General features: G+C 58.3%; 2 protein-coding genes across 4 annotated transcripts; both read right to left on the bottom strand.

Moving 5' to 3' along the window:
* Positions 1-57: 57 nt before the first annotated feature.
* Positions 58-13,750, bottom strand: RAVER1 (ribonucleoprotein, PTB binding 1). Of its 3 annotated transcripts, XM_007168988.2 has the most exons (14): positions 13,487-13,749; positions 11,862-11,928; positions 9,792-10,261; positions 5,856-6,047; positions 5,607-5,736; positions 5,191-5,285; positions 4,347-4,434; positions 3,789-4,000; positions 3,601-3,694; positions 3,401-3,525; positions 2,547-2,621; positions 1,958-2,098; positions 1,487-1,570; positions 60-1,399 (listed from the first exon to the last, which is right to left on the bottom strand). In XM_007168988.2, the coding sequence occupies exons 1-14, from the start codon at positions 13,703-13,705 to the stop codon at positions 1,253-1,255; spliced, it is 2,139 nt and encodes a 712-aa protein (XP_007169050.2). In that variant the 5' UTR covers positions 13,706-13,749; the 3' UTR covers positions 60-1,252. The 3 variants fall into 3 exon arrangements, with proteins under 3 accessions (XP_057396246.1, XP_007169050.2, XP_007169049.2); XM_007168987.3 differs by having other exon boundaries at positions 3,401-3,694; XM_057540263.1 differs by lacking the exon at positions 5,856-6,047 and having other exon boundaries at positions 58-1,399; positions 3,401-3,694; positions 13,487-13,750.
* A 62-nt stretch (positions 13,751-13,812) lies between these two features.
* Positions 13,813-19,442, bottom strand: ICAM3 (intercellular adhesion molecule 3). Its single transcript, XM_007168989.3, has 8 exons — positions 19,341-19,442; positions 19,136-19,227; positions 18,208-18,474; positions 15,825-16,133; positions 15,219-15,500; positions 14,692-14,946; positions 14,323-14,571; positions 13,813-14,234 (listed from the first exon to the last, which is right to left on the bottom strand). Exons 2-8 carry the CDS (start codon positions 19,215-19,217, stop codon positions 14,041-14,043), a joined length of 1,638 nt encoding a protein of 545 aa, XP_007169051.1. The 5' UTR covers positions 19,218-19,227; positions 19,341-19,442; the 3' UTR covers positions 13,813-14,040.

Genomic DNA, 19,442 nt, shown 5'->3' with positions numbered 1-19,442 from the left:
AAAACCATTTACTTACAAACTTTAATTCAGCAAAGGTCTGTGTGAGAAGACTGGGGAGAGGACACCCCCCCCCCGCCCCCGGAGTGGATGTGGACCCCCAGAGTCAGGGGAGGGAAGCTGGTGGCCCAGCCGGCCAGGACCAGGGCCCAGGGTCACCTCAGGCTGACATGTCCTGCTGGTGGGCAGGGGCAGAGCTTATTGGCATGTTGTTGAATTTTCTAGCACTGGGCCAAAGGGAGGCCAGCTCCGGGTGATCTGGCCTGGGGATGAAGAGGCGGAGCTCATCTTCAACATGGAGGAGACAGCAGAGGCTCAGTGAGATGTACAATGCCTGACAGATGGACAGCAGGGGGACTAATTTAAGCTGGCAGAGAAAGCCCATCCCTGCACCTAAGCCTGAGCAGGAGGGCTGGTGGGACTGGTTTGCCAAGACCAAGGCTTTGGCCTTCTACTGTCCCCACCATGGGGGACCGCGGGTAGAGGGGCCCAATCCCCAGGCCAGAGCCATTTGGTCCTGAGTCAAGCTTCCGGAGCTCAGCATCTGAGAGGCTCTGGCCAGCGGGGCCTGGGGCCTGGAGCCTGGCTTTTAAGGCATCAGAAGGCGAGGGGACTGTGGTAGGGGGCAGGGGACCTGGAGGTGGAGTACAGGTCAGAGAGGGCAGGCAGGGGCAGGAGACAGCCATGCCTGCAGCAGTTGTGGGAAAAAGAAAAAAGGGCTGAGCCATTTCAAACCGAAAAGTGTGGAATGGAGGCCCAGACACGCTGGGCCTTGAAGGAATCAGAGCTGGGGGTCGTCCTGGATTGTTTAAAAAATAATAAAAATTAGAAAAGGAAACCAAAGTCAACTGTCAAAGTTAAAAAAGGGGGACAGTCTCTGATCCTCACGGGAGGTCAGGGAAACCTCCAAGGCACTCGAAAGGCCAAGATACAGGAGCGACGAGGCAGGAGAGGACTCCCAGAGAGACGAACACAGGCGGACACAGGGGTGGGGAGAAAGAGCAGGCCATGGCCTCCCTCTCTTAAGGCTGCAGGGTCTCCACGCTGGGAGCAGGCCAGAGGCGCAGAGTGGCTCCCAGACGCCCCTACATTCCTTGGGCTCCTGCTGGTTGGTCAGCAAAGTCTTTCAGAAATTGTTCTATTACCGAAAGGAAAAAAAAAAGAAAAAGAAAAAAGAAAAATAACACAAGACAAAACACCAGAAAACCCAAAAGCGATTTGGTGCAGGCCCTTGAGCATCTCCAGCACTGGCCCCTTAGAAAATCCTCTTGCGCTTCAGGTAGGAATCTGCGTAGTGGCCTCCAAGGCCCTGGGAGTGCTGGCCCACGTAGCTGCCTTCTGGGCTAGGCTCGGGCGAGGGCAGCAGGTGGGCAAAGCTGCGTTTCTGGCCACCCAGTGGGGTCTGAAGACAGAGGGGAAGGGGTGGTGGGTCAGGGGCCACCCAGGGGCCACCACTCCCCAGCCAAGTGTCCCCACCCCTTGCCCGTACCTTCAGCAAGTGGCTGTGGCCATTGGGCCCAGGGCCGAGGCCCAGGAGCCCTTCTCCAGAGCCCAGTGGGGAGGAGCCGACCGCCTGGGAGAAATGGGAGAGATGTGGGATGGGAAAGCAAGCAGCCCCCAGAGCAGAGGCAAGGGTTTCAGGTTCAAATCTTGCTGCTGCCACTTACTAGCTATGAGACTGGGGTCAGATTACTTCATCTCTCTGGGCCTCAGTTTCTTCATCTGTGGATTGAGGCTATACCACCCACACCCTGGGCTGCTGGGGGAGGAAGTGAGAGGCCAAGAAGCCTGGGCAATACTGGGTGCAAGACACATAGGCTCAGGGAGAATGGCTTGTTTCAGCTCGGCCCTGAGCAAAACTGACCCCTGCCACCACCCTGGCCTTGGCACTGAAGGTCACAGGGCCCCATGCATCCTGGCTGTCCCTGGGGACCTGTGCTCAATCAGGGAGGCTCCTCACCTTGTTAAGGTGGCTCTGCTTGAGGCCAGCCTGCAGGCCGCTGGTGAAGTAGGAAGTGGGTGAGCCCAAACAGAAGTGGGAGACGGGCCCACCGCCACCTCCGCCACCCCGCTCACCAAAGCCACTGGGTGGGGGGGACATCTGCAGAGAGGGGGCTGGCTGAGTAAGACAGATCATTGCAGTATCACCCCCTTTTGTCCCCAAACAACTCTGGGCTTTGGCCAATATGACAGTGGTGTGACAATGCCAGCAGAGGGGCCTGCCCTCCCTTCCTCCTCCAGGGAACCACATGCATGAGCACAGGGAGGCCTGCTGGAGGATGAGCTCCATGTGGAGCAGATAAATCACTGCAGCCGAGGCTCTTCACCAGCCTACTGACTGCCAGTTATATGAAGGAAGCCACTATGGACTGCTGAGCCCCAGCTGAACCGCCAGGTGACTGCAAAGAACTGCCCACCCACCACCCCACAGAATGGTGAGAAATAATAAAATATTTGCTGTTCTAAGTCACAAAGTGGTGGAATTGCTTGTTATGCAGCAAAAGCTAACTGATACACCCAGGAGGTAGGGTGGAAAGGGCAGCTCTTACTTTGTGTCGGCTGGGTCCGTGAGGCCCGAGGGTTGGCTCCCGTGGGTGGGAGAAGAGCCGCCGAGGTCCCACATCCTGAATGAAAGTGGGAGAAGCACGTTGGGTTGGGGTCTGTAACCAACCTCACCCTTGATTCAATTCCACGGCACAGCTGTCACTGGGGAAGTCAGCCCCCTCCAGGAGAGGGCAAACTCTAGTGTATGGGGGCAAACTCAGCCAGCAGGGTGGGCAATGAGACAGAATAGGTACCCAGTCCCAGGGGGGTGACTGTACCTGGACCCCAGAGGGCTGTGAGAGTGTGTGGCCCCAATGGGGCCAGGGGTTTGGAGTTTTCAAGGCAAGCAGGGCATCCAGGTTGTGTGAACTCCTGTGTTTTTTTTATGTTGGCACTGGCATTTATTTCGGTTATTTTTTTAAAAACCCACTGTGGGCCAAACACAACACAGGTGGCCAACCTGCAACGTCTGGCCTAGAGGAAGTCGGAATCATAGAAGGAGCAGCTCTCCAGGGACAGAGACATGAATTGCAGAGGGGAGGAGGGGGAGAAGGACAGAGAGACAGAGAGGAGGCTGAGCCCTGTCTCTAAGGAGAAGCAGAAGTGTGGCTGCAGGCCTCTCGGGAGAGAAAAACCGACTGACAGGAAGCGAAGCAGGGTTTGATGATGCGCAGAGACAGACAAGAGACTTAAGGGCAGGGACTGCGTCCAGCATGTTCCCCGCTGTCTCCCTAACGCTTGGCCTGGCACAATCAGTACTAGAGAAATGTCAGTTTGGAGAGTGACTTGCTCCCAAGGGACAAAGGGCCACAGCAGCCGGCCTTTGGGAGGGCTGCCCCCAGGGCGGCCAGGTACTTACTGAGGGGTAGTCGAAGCCATAGCTGTCGGGCAGCCCTGGATCGGGGGGCAGGCGGGCGCTGGTGAGGGGGCTGAGCAGGCGGGACTTGAGCTGGAAAGCTTTGCTGCTGCCACCACCTCCAGGGGCTGGGGGGTTAGGCAGGGGGCCCTCAGCTGGGCGGCGGCTTCTCCCAGCGCCTCCCCAGCCCCGGGCCTCCTTACCCGCCAGATTGCTGGCCGGGAGCAGGCTGTGTAGGTTCAGGTAGGGATTCAGGGGGATCCGGAAGTCCTTGGGAGGCTCCCCCAGCAGTGAGACCTGTGGCGGGAGGGCCGGGTTCACGAGGGCCCCTGGCGGGGGGCCCTCGCAAGGCAGGGGGCTGGAATGGTGCTGGGTGCAGGTGGGGCCTTACCCCAGTGGGCGTTGGCAAAGGCCCACTGTCCTTCTGCAGGCCTCTGAGACCAGTGCCTCGAAGCCCCACAGGAGCAGGGGGCGGAGTGAGCTGGGGTGCTGGGGGACCCAGGCCCATGGGTTCCCGGTCACCCCCAGAGGGGCCAAGCAGTGGCGGCAGCAGGGGCGGTGGCTTCCCTCGCCGGGGCGGCAGCTCCGGGGGCAGGCCCCCTCCTACAGAGAGAAGGAGGAGGGTGTCAGCAGCCCGACCACACAGGCCCCCTCCTCCCAGGGCCCTACAGCTTCCACTTGGATCAGGGCCAGCAGCCAGGGGGTAACTGTGTGCTGGACACTGAGCAGGGCCCTCAAAGTGCATCAACTCCCAGATGTTCATGGCTCCCCAGGGAGGTGTGCACCCACGCACTCAACTGACAGGCGAGGACACTGAGACCCAGAGGGGTTAGGTCACTTGCCCAAAGCTGCACAGCTGGGAGTTTACCACGCCCAGTGAGGAAAGGGGCCCAGGAAGGGGAAGTGGGATGGGACCCACAGGGATGGGGAGGAGCGGGGTCTGCATTACCTGCAGACAGCTCCCCGAGGAGGGGGTTGGCCGGCTGGGCCCCGGGCTGGAGGGTGCCTAGGGGAGAGTCTCCCAGGATCCCGGGTTTCTAGGGACAGAGCACAGTCAGCTGGAGACGAGGGCAGTGGGTCACAACGCCCAGCACACTGAGACTCCAGCCCACAGCCAATCACAGGCAGACACACAGGGTGTCTCCCAATGTCTGCGATAGCCCGGCCGTCACCCACCCAGCCGATGGTGACCGAGGCCTCCTGCATGCCAGGGCCTACCCGAGGTGCTGGGGAGACCCAGGGAACATGGACCATGCGCAGCGGGTCAGAGCCTGTCACCCACCATCTCACACCCAGCCCCCTTGCTGATTATCACGGAAGCACAGTGTCTTAACACGCACACCACCACGTCGACTTCAGGCACACGGCGTGTGACAGCCACATGTGGATTCAGTCACTCTTAGCCACACAGGGCCCAAGCCCACAACCTTACCTTCTGTCAGTTACCGTCAAGACACATCTGCACCACTGACTTGGCCCCAGTGAATCAAACCAGACAGGGCAGTGAGTGTGTGCCAGTGTGTGTGTGTGTTGTGTGTGTGTGTGTGTGTGTTTGAGGGGGTGGGGATGAGAGGCCCCTCTACTCCCCTGTGCAGCCTCAGCTTTGACTGAGTCACTTCCTGAGTCCTGAGCACCTGCGACAGGCCGGGCCCCATGGACACAGTCTGATGGTCCACAACCCCACTGACGGTGAACCACCCGTTGGTGGGTACAAGCGGTGTTGGAAATGGAATGACGAGGGGCTGCGGGATGTGAGTGAGGAGGGAGCCCGTGGCCCCACGGCCTGCCGTTACCTTCTGACTCTGGGTCTGCAGGGCGAGCTGCAGCAGCGCTGTGGACAGGGCGGGCCCGTTGAGCAGCGGCATGGCCGGGGGTGCGCCCAGGAGGCCTAGGGGGAGACCCAGAAAATGGGAGGCGGGCCCCGGGTGGAACCCCCCCACCAATTAAACACAGCCCCGGGCCTGTGGAGAGCAGGAAACTGAAGCTGCCAGAGGGCAACTGACAACCACAGAAAAGGGCCTGGGAGATGAGTCCCCCCGGGAGCGGACGGTCCCTCCCGCCACCACCCCCTGCGAGGGGCTCAGGGCACCAGCTCCGTCGGGGGAGCATCACTCCACCCCAGCCGCTGCTCACGGGCTCGTGTCACCCGCAGCTCAGGTGGGAATGGTTGCGGGAGGCGCTGAGAGCGCTTGGCCCCTGCTTGCCTTACCCTGCTTGCCACCCGCGCCACCGTGCAGCAGGGGGTTGAGCAGCAGCTGGAGGGAAGCGGAGGGCCCCAGGTTGTTGAGCAGCTGCAGGATGTTGGGCTCGGGCAGGAGCCCTTTGCCCCGATTGAGGGCCTGCAGAGAGGAAGAGAGGCGCAGCTCAGGGCCCTGCCTGGCCACAGAGGGTGCCCGCCGGGTCCCCTGGCTCCCCCATCTCCACCCTCTGGGGCACCCTCCCTCTGGCACGCGCTCACCGTGGCCTGGGCAGCAATGAGCGCAGCCAGCATGCTGCGGCCAGGGGGCCCAGGGGCGCAAAAGGAGACGCGCAGGTGGCTGCCCCCCAGGGCCAGGCCATCTGCCCGCTGCTGTGCCTCTTCCGCCATCTCTGCCGTCTCGTATTCCAGCACGGCGAAGCCCTTCAGCTGCCCGTCCTGGCCGTACGCCAGCTGGGGGGTGGGGGGAGAGGCAGTCATAAGCACCTGGGTGGCAGTGACCACCAGCACATGAAGTGACCACGGTGACCAGATGAGGATCCTGATGACAGTGACACCCCAGAGAGAATGGACTCGGGGCCCTGCACTGTCCCGTGCCTGGTTTCAGCATTAGCTCGTCGAATCTTCTGAATGCCCCCAGGATGCTACATCCTGCCCATTTTTCAGAGGGGGCAACTGAGGCTCAGAGAGGTCAGCACGCCCAAGGTCACACTGTTGGTGGGAGGGCAGAGCCAGGACCCACTCCACACGGGTCAACTCCCCCAGGCCTTGCGCCAGCGCCACTTTGGGACTTTGCCTGGGATTCCCGAGCACATGCTGGTGGGCTCAAAGAGGAGGGGCCAGCGGGAGAAGCAGGTGGCTCGGAAGTGCAGCCCTGCCACAAACCTCAGGCCGAGGATGCAGGTGGGGCTGCGAAGGGCACACAGCCTGGTGGTGAGGCAGATGGCCACCAAGCTCGGGTTTGAGGCTGGTGGAGCTGGGCTGGAGGGTGGAGTCACACAGCCAGTGAGTGGCGGGAACAGGGATGTGGTCACAAGCAGGCCAGAGAGGCCCCTTCACCCCCCTTGACGCAGTCATTTGATACTTCCGGCCCACAGCCCCCTCTCCAGACCCTGGGGCCAGATATGTTCCAGGATTGAGGCTGTTTGGGAGATGAGAAAGGAGGGTGCCGCACACACCCTGTATTAGGTATCAGTCACCCCCAGTGGGTTCTGAGGCGCCCTGGAAATCGAGCTCGTGAATAGCTCGGCAGCAAGATGCAAAGACAAAGGCCACAGACGACCCCACGTCAGTTCAACTCAGGCTTTGCTGCCCAGTGAGCCTGCCCAACTCGGAACAAAACTCTTGGTTTTCAGGGTGTTGTAGGTGCTGGAATTGTGGGCCGGGGCTGTCCCAGGGAGAGCAGATACTGTGAGAGCACTCAGCTGGGCCCTGCACGCCCACGGGCCAGGTGCCACAGGCGCTGTTTCAGCACACCCAATTTGCAGGTGAAGTAACTGAGGCTCAGAGAGGGGCAGTCCCTTGCCCAGGCCACAGAGCTGGAGCTGGGATCAGACAAGGCCAGGCAGAAGCCCTCAATAGGACTGGGCACCTTGGCGTGGCAATGGCTATCCTGAGAACCAGTGCTGTTCCTCTTGGGTCCAGAATGTCGCACGGATGACTGCAGTGTGGTTTGGAGCAACGCACTGCCCACCAGTAGGGCATAGCACAGAGTCCATAAAATGGAATATGGTGCAGCTACAGGAGAAATGAGAAAGATCTCATTTCTGAACATGGGAAGACACCCAAGATAAAGTCAAACCAATGCAGGCATGGCAATATTTGAGTCAAGAAAAGGGGAATGCAGGAACATATACACGTATCCATTTGAAATGCATAATAAAATCTCACTGGAAGGACACACACAAACTGCTCTGAGAAGGGGCTGCAGGAAAAGACCCTGCGGAGCCAGGAGGGAGTCTTCACCGCAGGGCCCTTGTGGACATGCTAAATTTCGAAATGGGCCTGGACTGCCCATTCATAAAAATAAATCAAGTTGAAAAGGCTTTTTACAACAACCCAGGGTCTTGGGACACCTGCTTTATACACATCCATAGCATTCAAACATTTTTAAGCAACTTTGCAATAAAATGAAGCAATTAAGATACGTAGGGACTTCCCTGGTGGTCCAGCAGTTGCGGCTCCGTGCTTCCACTCCAGGGGGCACGGATTCGATCCCTGGTCAGGGAACTAGGATCCCACATACCGCGCAGCAGTAAAGGCAGTAAATACGTAAATACAAATTATATATACATATAAAAAAAGATACGCCAATTGGCCTGTGGATAACTGGCAAAGTGAACTGGACTGGGTTGCTGTGGGCTTTCCTTCACGATCTCCTCCTGATTACGTCAAAAATAAAACACCCCCCACATGGGCAGCAAACTCCCGTCGTGGGAGGCAGGGGCGCCCAGTTGAGAGCGGGGGCCCCAGGGTCAGCTGCCTGATCTTGGCTCCCAGCCCACTGCTTACTGGCTGGCCAGCCTGTGGAGGCCACTGCACCTGCCCGTCCATGGCCCTCAGTTTCCTCCTCTGTAAGATGGGCCCAGCCACTAGACCCACCTGGCAGAGTGGCGGTGGGGGTTCAACAGTGTGCTCAGCAGGGGCGGGGGAGGATGTGGGCGTGGGCCCAGTGCCCACTCTGAGTGCGCAGGCAGGGCAGGCTCGGGCCTTCAGCCCACCTCTAGCGAGCACTTCACCTTCGCCTCTAGCCAGGCCCGGCACCAAGGCCTGGATGTGCTTCTTCTCACAGTCACGCTCGTCTCATCAGACAAATAGAGAAAGGGGTCAAAGAGCAACCAAGGCCACAAGGCTCCTAAATAGGGGGACCGAGGCTCACACCTCAACCTGCCTGACTCCCAAGCCCAACCTCCGTTCAACCAGCATGCCCAGCATGACTGGGCTCCTCGGAGGAAGTCACCTCGAGGCCGGGGCCTCAGCAGGTGCTCAGCAGACATCTGGTGAATGCATATGTGGAGGAATGCGTGAGCAGCCGTTCGCAATAACCTAGTCACAGAGCACGGCCAGACCCATTTTGAGACGGGGAAATCAAGGCCCAGAGAGAGAACCTGTAGTTGGCCACAGCCCTACAATCTCCACACGAGAGGAGGTAGCTGCTAAGCTATATGCATATGTCATCTGTGTCCTGAGTCCCGTCCAGGGCCTGGCACACAGTAGGTGCGCGGCAGAGGCAGCAGTGAGCAAAGAGAGGGGCTCCCATCAATGCCAATTCCCCAGCACCAACACCCAAGGCCACAAAGCTGGGGTGTGAGCCCAGTACCAGCCTCCTCCAGGGTGGCCTGGGGTTCCAATGCTGGCTCTGCCACACCCCGGCTGTATGTCCTGGGGCATGTCAACTGACCTCTCCATGCCTGTGTCCCCACCTGAAGACGCGGATAACACCTGCCTCTCCAGGCTGTTACAGGATGGAGGGATTGCAGGTAAGCCCAGTGAGTGCTGAAGGAATGTCCACCCTGGGGGTCTGTGGGCACGACCACCTGGGAGCTCTCCAAGAGCTGGGTCTGGCCTATTCTCACCCCACCGCGCCTGTCACGGGGCTAGACACCCTCACAGAAGGGCCCAAAAAGTGAGACTGGAATGAACCAGGGATTGTTTTGCTAAACCAACGCATGAGTATTGAACCCCTTCTTACAGAGGAGGGAAACAAAGACTCAGAGAGTGAGTGACTTGCCACAGAGCAGGGCTGGGATCTGGCCACGTCCAACTTCCTGACCTCGAGGCTTAAATGGACTATGGGCTCCTCCAGAGTAGCCTCCTTGATGCTGGGCCCGGGGCCTGGGACCCAGGAGGCGTGAGCGCAGAAGTGGATGTGAACACAGGGTGAGCAGGCCTCACAGCCATTTTTTTTTTTTTTTTTTAACAAAGGTAGCCTCGCCTGCATTTTACAGTGGGGAGGTTAAGCAAGTCGCCAGAGGGTGTGCGGGGATCTGAAGCCCAGCCAACTGGCTCCTAGGTGGGCTGTCACCCACTGCACCACGTGGCGTTTCTAACAAGAAGCCCATTCAAAGTGGCATCGCTTCTGCCTTCCTGAAAGGGGACCCAGGAGACTGGAGAGAGCAGGTGACTCAAAGGCCCCTCTGAGGTGCTCTGGGCTTCGCATCTGCTCCCCGAGATCCCCGCACCGGGCACAGGGCTCACCTGGCAGAAGGTGGGCGCGTGGACAGCCGAGAGCGCCCGGCGCAGGGCATCCACATCACTGAAGCCGGGCGGCAGGCGGTCGACACAGAGGCAGCGGGAGTGGAGCAGGGAGGGCGTCAGCTGCCCGGCGTCTGTCCAGTGCACGTAGAGGGTGCGCGGGCCCAGCGGCTTGCCCAGCAGGTCCGACTTGGCGCGGGCGGCCGAGTCCTTCTTCATGTACTCGGCAAAGCCATAGCCCTTGGAGTGGCCGGTGCACTCGCTGTAGACCAGGAAGCAGCGCTCCAGGCTGCCAAAGGGCCGCACCAGCTCCTCGAACTGCTGCTGCGTGAGGCTAGGGGGCAGGTTGGCCACGCACAGCAGGGCGTCCGTGGGCTGCAGCTGCACCGACAGCTCGCGCTCCCGCAGGCGGCTCTGGTGGAAGGCGCTGATGGCGGCCTCGGCCTGCTCCCCATTCAGCAGGGTCACGAAAGCTGTGGCGGGAGGGAGTGTGGGTCAGTGGGGCCCCCGAGGGCCTGCCCCTCCACCCCGTGGTCGCCCGCACCGACCTCCCTCCAAACCACACGTGACCTCAGAACACCGAACAGCCAGGACATCACAGGCATCAACTGAATGGAACAGTCGCCAGCCTTGAGCCACAGTAGCCAGCGCCTCCGGGCTCTTCGAGGCTTGCTCCTTGCAACCCACGGTGACGCTCACCTACTGGGAGCCTGGCCCCATCCTAAGAACTACATGTGTAACTCGGGTGACACACAGGGTAGTGGTTAAGCATGTAGTCACTGGAGCCTGGGTTTCAACTCTAGCCCCTGAGTGGTTTTGAGGTCTATTTCCTCGTCTGTCAAACGGGAATAACTTACTCCTCACAAACACTATTTTTCCAGCAATGAAATGGGCCCAGAGCAGTGCCCTGCCCAAGTGCCTGGACTTGAACCCAGGCAGGCCGGCTCCCAGGCACCCACAGTTTTTCAGGTGTTTTAATACGTTTGGCTTCACGATCAACTCCAACGGGTCATGTCCAATTTGCTGAGAAAACCGAAGCTGAGGAGGGTAAATCACTTGCCTATGGCCATAGAGTGAGGACCAGGACTAGAACCCAGGTACATTCGCCTCCAGGGCCCAAGATCTTAAGCACTACTTCCAGCCCACCAGCTAGGTCTCAAGGGGTCACCAGCCCTCAGTGCCTTCTCACCCATGTTATAGTTCACAGGCAAAGGCCCTGGCTGGTTTAACACCTGGCACAATGCCTTGTGGGCATAGACACCCACCGAGAGCCTCCCATGTAGGGGGCCAAGGCTGATAAGACCTGTCCCTGTCCTCACAGAACTGACCACCACATGCAGGAGGCAGGTGAGTGGGCTGGCAGCGACAGCCTAGGGTGGTCGGTGCTATGATGGGGTGGGGGGGTGCGCTCAGGGCACTGTGAGGAGCTGCCTGATGCCAGCTGGACGGAAGAGGAGACAGCTAAGAACAGTGGCAGAGGGAACAGCCTGGAACCTTAGGCACCTGAGGAGACGGTGAGGCTGAGGCACATCCTTGCAAGGCAGTATCAGGAGGAGCCTCAGACAGGTTTTGAGGAGAGAGAAGAATGATCAGGGTTAGGACCAGGTATGATCAGATTTGCAGTCAGATCAGAGCTGGCGGTCTGGGGGAAGGCAAGCAGGGGAGTAAAATCGTGGAGGCAGAGAGGCCAGAGGGAGGCTGCCATTTCGGCAGAGATGTACCCTAGGTCCAGCGCAGGACAGACTGTTGCCCCAGTCTATCCCTCATCTTGGGTGCCCATCGTGGGGCATCCTTGATGTTCCTCTTCCAGGCTACCCAGCAGATACCTGGGCACTGGGTACCCATTCCCAAGCCATCCCCCCAGCCGGCCAGTCACCCACGCCTGTCTGGTCTTCTCCTTCAAGTCCTCCAGAACAACTAGTGCCCCTCCCTTCTCTTGGCTTCCTTCTGGTCCATATCCCCTCCATCACTGCTGCATGTTGGGCCTGAAGTTCATGAGACACTGGGCCAAGATTCTCCCAGCTTCAGGGGCTGTCATCCCCTGCCCCTAGCCCACCCCACAGTCCCACAAACCTGTCCCTTTGTATTTGTCCACAAAGCAATACTTGAGCTCATAGTCGCCGAGCAGGTCGTGCACCTCCTGTGGAGACAGAAGCCAAAGGACAGGGAATCACCGAAGGCTGAAGGGAGCAACCCAGTGCCACCTTCACGTGGACCAGCTATGAGGGCAGGTCAATTACCATCCTCATTTTACAAAGGAGGAAACTGAGTCTCAGAGCAGCTACTTGCCCAAGGCCATTGAGGCCATACCTGGCAGAGCTGGGATTCAGAGCTTAGCTGCAGATCCCATGCTTTTAACCAACACAACACACTCTTATTAGAGAGTCAGGTGTGTCTGAGTTCAAGTCCCAGCTCTGCATACACCCACAGGGAAGATGTTTAACCCATCTGAACCTCGGCTTGCAAGACTGACCCTTTCCAACAACCTTGCAAATCAAGTATTAACAAATCCATTTTGTACATGTGGAAACTGAGGCTCAGAAAGGTGAAGAAAATTGTCACAGGTCATGCAGTTGGTCAGCGCAGCAGTGGGAATGCCACCCATGGGTACCTGACTGGGGACCCTGTGTACTTAATAAGCCCACACTGTGTGGCTTCACGTGCCTCCCCATTCCCTCCTACGGGCAGGGCTGCCTTCCTGCAAGCCAGCTATGGAGGCGAGGCTCTGGGGCCTGCTTGTGCCAGACACACTGTGCACCCTGCAGGAGAGGCAGCGTGTTCCCAGCTGAGAGATGGTGGGCACTAGGAGGATGGCTGACTCTAGAAACAAACCAGACTATGCTTAGGGGTGCCTGCCCCAGGTCTGTCCCCAAGTCACACCCCTCCCAACACTCCTAGGGCCCCACCAGCCATGTGACCACCCATGGGCAGAGAGAGCCAATGGCAGGTGTGTTGATGGGCCAGAGACCAGAGATTCTCCATAGCAGGGACAAAGAACCCATTCCATCGCTGATGGGCAGGGCAGACCAGATGCAATCTTCCTGGGTTCAAAGAGCACTGGGAAGTCCTGCTCCATTTGGCCCCAACAGAAGAGCACCCTTGGCCAGATCAGCCAAGGGGGGGCTACATGGAACAAACCCCCCCCTTTTCTGCAGGTCTGTGGCATGGGGACAGGAGGAGACTCCATTTTTCCAAATTAATCCCGAGGCTTTTGGGGAAAAAAGACCCCAGAAGCTGCTACGACTTCCGGATCTACCTCTAAAAGGAGTTAATAAACGCTTGCTAGGAAAAGGCATAGTCTAGTCAACCATGAAACTTATGGATATGAGGTCCCACCACTCCATGGTAGAGCAGGAAGCAACTGGCGTCCCAGTTTCCACAGTCCCGATCTGGCTGCCCATTCACAATCCCCCAACGTGGCCAAAGCTGCCCGCCCCCTTCCATTCCCCGCCCCCTTCAATCACTTGGTTTCGTCCAAGCCTGTGGTCGCCCCTAGCAACGTCCCCTCAATCAAGTTGGTTTCACCCTCCATCTCCGACCCCCCACATCCCGCTCTTGGTCTCTCCCGACCCCGCGTGGATCCCGCGCATGGACTCAGCCTACGCCCTCCGCCAGAGCGTTGGTGGCGCCCGGTTCCCCCCGCGCACGCGCACGGTGGTATTTCCCGCCACGCTCCCACACGGCCACCCCCCCCACACCTGGTTGGTCACGTCCCCCGGGAGGCCCCGGATCAGTATCTTGCGGCGGTTACGGAACTGGCGCTCGGTGTGTTCCAGGCGTTTCCGGATCTCCTCTGGATCTAGCGGCGGCAGTTCTTCTTCAGGCGCCCGGCGCTCCGCGACATCGTCAGCTTCAACCTCGGCCCCAGCCTCCGGGCTCAGCGGGGGCCGGTGAGTAACGGACACGTCGGCCGCCATCTTGGGAAACCCGGCGCCTTCTGGGACCAGCGAGCCGAGGCGGAGCGGCATAGAGCGGCAACGAGGGCACGTCCGCCGATTCGCCGAGAGAAGCCCCGCCTCCTTCCCGACCCCTCAGCCCATTGGGTAAGGCCCCGCCCGCCTCTCAGAGTTCAAGCCGCGTCTGGGCGCTACAGGCTCCGCCCTTTTCCGCTATCAAGGTGTCACTCAAAGGACGCGCGGAGCAGTGGAATGGCAAGCCACAGTGTGCGGATTTTAAAGCCTTTATTAGTGCGGAATTCGGGGATACAGCCAAACCTCCGTCGTCTTCGCCCAGTATCATGGCACTCTGATGCTCAGGATAACTCCACTGCCACAGCCTCGTCGGGCTGTTTAGGCGCGAGGGGCAACCGGGTGCTGCTTTGCCTCACATAGTAGATGTCACGCCGCTTCTGCACCCCAAAGACATACACTGAGGCCGCAACGAGAATCACCAGGCCCAAGATCGTTAACACCGCCAGGACAATGGTGATGGCGATGGGGTTCCGATCTGTGCAGAAAAGCGAGGAATAAATACGCGCGTCTCGGCCCCTCCTAAGCTTGCCCGTCTAGAATAAATACGCCCCGCCTAGGCTCACCCTGAACGTCCATCATCACTGTCAGAATGTCCGTGCCCCGTGAGCTTGCCGCTTGGCAATAGTAGGTGCCACTATGGTTTAACCTGACGAGGAATGGGATGCCGACGGGCACCTTGAACATGGAGCCTTCCTGGAGACACTGTAGTTTGGGGTTCGGGTTGCCCCGGGCCTGGCACTGCAGGATATGCATAGTCCTCTCTTTCCACGTCAAGCGCTGGGGACATTTAGCTCGGTCAATCTTGGGGCCGTCTGTGGGACCACCAAATGATCAGATACACCCGACACACCCGAGGCACAATGGGACAAGGGAGAGACAAGTCTTCCCAAATCAAGGAAGCAAGGGATTAAAGGTCAGAGTGGCCTACGCACACAGGACACGCAACTGGACGCTCCTGTTACGGTGCAAGATCACCCCATGCACCTCGAGGGTGGCATTGCAGAAGAAGGTGCGCCTGTCGTCCTTCGCAGTGGCGTTTAGCTGAAGGTGGGCAGGCTGTCCCGGTGCCGCGGCTGGAACTCCGTCCAGCGTGACCTGGACTCGGGGTCCGGCCGCGCAAGTCACAGTTACTGTGGTCCCCTCGGTGGCGTTAGGCTCTCTCAGTGTCAGGTTGGGCCCCTGGAAGCCTAAAGGCGGGGCATTGCCCAGGAGTTTGATGACCACACACCTACCTTGGGTCAAACCCCGCCCCCACCCGCCTCCTTCCCCTCGGGGTATCCAGGCTACGCCTTCATCTACTCCGCAGCCCCCGCCCAGATTGGGGTGCTCAGGCTCTTCTTCTCGGGTCACTTAGGTCCCGCTCCTCTCCGGTTTAGTCTCCGCCCAATGCCACGCCCCCTTGGGCTATGGAAGCCCCGCCCCTTGCCTCCTGAGCTATTTTGGCTCCGCCCCCTCTTACTGTAGGCCTTCACGTTCTCCCGGGTCTCGCGGCTCTCGCCCCCCAAGGTCACGTTGCAGACAATCTCCTGAGTGCCCTCCTGCTCTGCTTTCGCTGTGGCTGTGGCCGTGAGTGTGTCACTGTGGCTCACGACTGTGGCATTCAGCATCTGGTCCCCCAGCGCCAGTTGCACCTGGGCCTCCGATGCTGGGAACAGCCCATCCAGGGTGCAGTCAACGGTCCACGACGTTTCCACCTCCGAGAACCGGGGTACAACGAGGCGCGGGAGGGTCATGGGCATGGCTTGAAAGAAGGGTGGGAGTGAGCGGGAGGAGGTCTCACAGCCGTGGAGGCCCCTTTTCCCATGACACTCATCCTCACAAACCAGGGTCCTTCTTTCCCAGGATACCTTGCGGCCTGGGTCACCCCCTTCCCAGGACACACGCTCACAGCCTTCTCCAAAGGTCCCATGGCTGCGAGCCTCCCATATGAGGCTACCCATGGCTAAAGGCATGTTTTCCCAAAAGCCCTTGAGGTCCAGGCCACCCCCTTTTCAGGAATCCCTCGGCCAGAGCACCCTTACTCTGGCTTCGCTCATCACCCACCGTCTGCAGTCCCTTCTCTCACCAAAGGTTCGGAGCTTCCTGGGGGCCGAGCTGTTCTGGTACAGTCCCAGCCCTTGGGACTGCAGGTCCAGCTCCGTGCAGCAAGAAAAATTGGCACCATGGTCATCTCTGGTCGCCAGCACTGTGACCGTGACCTCGGCAGGCTCCCCCTTTCCCGCTGGCTGCCGGCCCAGCTCCTTCTCCTCACGAAGCAGCACCACGGTGAGGTGGTCCCGGGGGGCCCCACCGGACACCATGCAGCGCAGGATGAGGCGCTCGTCCACGGGCTGCCAGGGCGGCAGGGGGGCCAGCTCCACGCGCTCCGGGAACCCTGAGTGGGGGGTATGAAGGGGAGAGTAGAACTTATCAGCCAGCCTGGCAGCCTCCACACTAGGGAGTGGCGAGGAGTCAAGGGTGGCCCAGTGCAGGACTGTGAACTTTGAGTTAATAAACCCCCAGGGCTTAGAAATGTGCTAGTATAAGTGTTTGCTATTATCATTAGCATCATGATTATTATTTCCTGTTTTGTCGGACACCTTGCCAGGCACTGAAATAAAAGTCAGATTTTCTGTTCCCAAGGACCTCACCGTTAAGGGGAAAAAAAAAAAAGGAAGGAAGGGGACTAAAGTTTATGGCCACTTATGATGTTAATAGTAATCATAAAATTTCCTGTTTATTTTGAGTTTTCCTTAGACTTTCCAGATGTCATCCACCTTCATTCACACAGCAACCAAGTGAAATCTCATCTATTATTCTTCCCTTTTATGGATAGAGAAACTGAGGCCCAGAGAGGTGAGGATGAGGTGATCTGCCCAAGGACGCACAGCCAGGAAAGGGCAGAGCCAGGGTTAGACAGTGGTTTTCCCAAACTCCAGACCTGTGTGTCCACCTTCCTCCTTGATATCAGGTCTAGGAACTCCCCTGACCCCTCCTCCCAGCTTCTGGCCTGGACTCTGGTCTTGGCCTTTCCCAGAGTTTGGTCTAGCCCTCCCGAATCAGTCCCAGCTGCTCAAGGCCTAGGGCAGCATCTCAGGGTGCTCTGCACAGTCCTGGGGGACTCAACAGCCCCCGGCTGCGTCCTCTCCCAGCTGCAGCTGCAGTGGCCCTCACAGGCACACATACCAAACCCTGGGCCTCCTTTGGAGGAACATCTCTCAAGCCTGGATCTCAAGCTGTCACACACAGGCCTGCGGACTGGCTGCTATGGAAAATAGTTAACATCTAACTACTTATAATTTTAGAATATTTAACAAGGAGGCCCCCCATCTTAACCTCTGGTTAAGGGACAGTGGTATGCTGGCCAATGCTGGTTATGCTTGGGCTCTCTGGGGTGAGATGGGGGAGCCCCAACATGGAGCATTTGCCAATTTCTGTGGTGTAAATACTTTGGCTGATTTCAAGCTACTCGGTGTGACACATTGAGTAGCTTGAAATCAGCTATTCAATGAGCTGGGAGGAGATGAGCACCATGGGCTCTCATGAGCCAGGACCAACAGACTCCTGCACAGCACTGGACAGAAGCATCTCACGGTCACACAGATGGGGGGACCCCCAGATACATACATAGGCAAACAGATATACACACACAGATGTACATGTTACAACAGAAATACGCACAGAGACATATACAGACACGTACTGACACAGACATCCACACATGCTCACACACAGAGATACACAGGTACACAGGCACAGATACCGACATACAGACATATACAGACATTCACACACAGAGATATACACAAATCCAGAGACACATACACACAGGCACACACAGACATACAGACAGACACATATACAGACACACAAGTACGCTCACACAGTCTCACAGAGATAATGACAGATACAGAAGCTCACAGACACACACATAGGTACACAAACACGAATACAGACACTGGTGCACACAGGAGGAGCATACACACAGTTACACATGTACACTACACTTTTCTATGGCTTCACAAAACAGTAGGCACCATGAGTGATGTACTCTGCTACTTTCTAGTCTATTGTATTTTTTTTCTTTTTTTTTTTTTTGGCCACACTGCATGGCTTGTGGGATCTTAGTTCCCTGACCAGGGATTTAATTCAGGCCCTCGGCAGTGAAAGCACGGAGTCTTAACCACTGGACCGCCAGGGAATTCCTGAGATATTTTTTAAATGCTTATTGGGACCCAAATAAATTAATTCACAACTGCTGCCCTGGCATGTGGTCGAGACGCATCTCTCTGTCTCTGTCTCTGTCACACACACCCACACACACACATTCAGGTCCGAGCTCTGGGTCAGAGGCCGGGTCCATTCCTGCAAACTCAGGGCCCCCACGCCCGCCCCACTCCCCTGCACCGTTGGTTATCTAACCCCACTGCTGCCCGAAGCCAGTTCCACCTCCAGGCACAGCCACTCACGGTACACTGTGATGTTAGAGAAGCCTATCATCTGGGAGCCATTGCAGAAGCCAGAGCAGAGGAGCTGGGTGTCACCAGTCACATTGCTGAGATGGAAGGCTGCCCAGCTCAGGCCACTGCCCACCGACTCCTTGAGTAGGGACGTCTCCAGGGAGATGAGTTCAGCGCTGGGGCAATCTATACTGCAATTTACCAAGAGGGACTCTCCGGCAGGCACCACTGGGTTCTGCGGCTCCACTCGCAGCTGGAACTCCTGCCCTTGGGTACCTGAGGGAACAGAAGGAAGCTCTCCTGGGGGTTCCAGTGCCCCCCAACCCACCCATTTGCAGGCTCCACAATTCAAAACTTCCTCTTGCCGAGATATGATGGTCTCTGCCTTCATGGTGCTTCAGTTTAGTGAGGAAGACAGATGATGGATCAGGAACCAAGGAGAGCTGGGAGGGAGGCCAGGGGAAGCCCTGATCAAGCCTCTAGGAGGAAGTGAGTCAGGGAAGGCTTCCTGGAGGAGGGGACCACTATGGTCAGTTTTAAAGGGTCAAGGAGGCGTTAGCCAAGTGAAAGGGAAGAGTGATCCTGGCAGACTGAAGAGCATACGCAGCGGTCGAGGGTCCAGATGGACCAGGGAGGGAATGCGTGCATGCATGCGTGCTTGGGTGTGTATGTGTGATTAAGTGTGTGGGTGTGTGTGCGTGTGTTGTGCAGGGGGAGAAGAACAAGTCAAATGCAGGGACTGTGCCTCCGGGAGCCCTGAAGGCTGTGCTAAGAGGCCACCACTTTCTCCTGAGGACACTGGGGAGCCCCCTGGCCGATCTGAGTTTAAGAAGTGTTATTGGCACAGCCCAGGCAGCAGGGTGTGAGGCGCTCTGTTCTCCTTCCCCTCCGCCACCAATCCCGCAACTCCAGCCCTCCCCAGGTTGCCAGGCCTCACCTGGGGGCAGCAGACAGCAGACTAGAAGCAGAGAGATGAACGAAGTCCAGCAGGCCCTGGGCAGCGGCGCTGAGGGCATCATGGTGGCCAGCCTGTAGGAGGAAGTTGCCTTGATAAGGCTCTGGGCACCGGAGAGCAGGCGGGTCACCCAGGGGAAGGAAGCACAGCCACCGCAGTTAAGAATGCAGAAGTCCAGGGGCCACACCTTGCCCAGGCCTAGGGAGGGGCAGGGGGATATTGTGCGGCCCCAGGGGTCCAGAGTTGGGGGCCCAGGGAGGTGGAGGGCGCTGGCCAGTCTCCAGGGAGT

This window comes from Balaenoptera acutorostrata, chromosome 2, assembly GCF_949987535.1.
Source record: "Balaenoptera acutorostrata chromosome 2, mBalAcu1.1, whole genome shotgun sequence".
In the NCBI taxonomy this organism is placed as follows: domain Eukaryota; kingdom Metazoa; phylum Chordata; class Mammalia; order Artiodactyla; family Balaenopteridae; genus Balaenoptera; species Balaenoptera acutorostrata.
Note: the sequence above shows the minus strand (reverse complement) of the source record. Positions and strands in the feature narration are given on the sequence as shown.

Coding starts and splice junctions, on each gene's coding strand:
- RAVER1 (XM_007168987.3), bottom strand. CDS start 13,705: ATGGCGGCCGACGTGTCCGTTACTCACCGGCCCCCGCTGAGCCCGGAG. Junction 6,048..9,791: donor ACGCGCCCACCTTCTGCCAG/GTGAGCCCTGTG, acceptor CCCACCCCCCAG/CTGGCGTACGGCCAGGACGG. Junction 4,001..4,346: donor CCTCGGGGAGCTGTCTGCAG/GTAATGCAGACC, acceptor TTCTCTCTGTAG/GAGGGGGCCTGCCCCCGGAG.
- ICAM3 (XM_007168989.3), bottom strand. CDS start 19,217: ATGATGCCCTCAGCGCCGCTGCCCAGGGCCTGCTGGACTTCGTTCATC. Junction 16,134..18,207: donor CTCTAACATCACAGTGTACC/GTGAGTGGCTGT, acceptor CCCCCCACTCAG/GGTTCCCGGAGCGCGTGGAG. Junction 14,572..14,691: donor CGTCCAGTTGCGTGTCCTGT/GTGCGTAGGCCA, acceptor GTGGTCCCACAG/ACGGCCCCAAGATTGACCGA.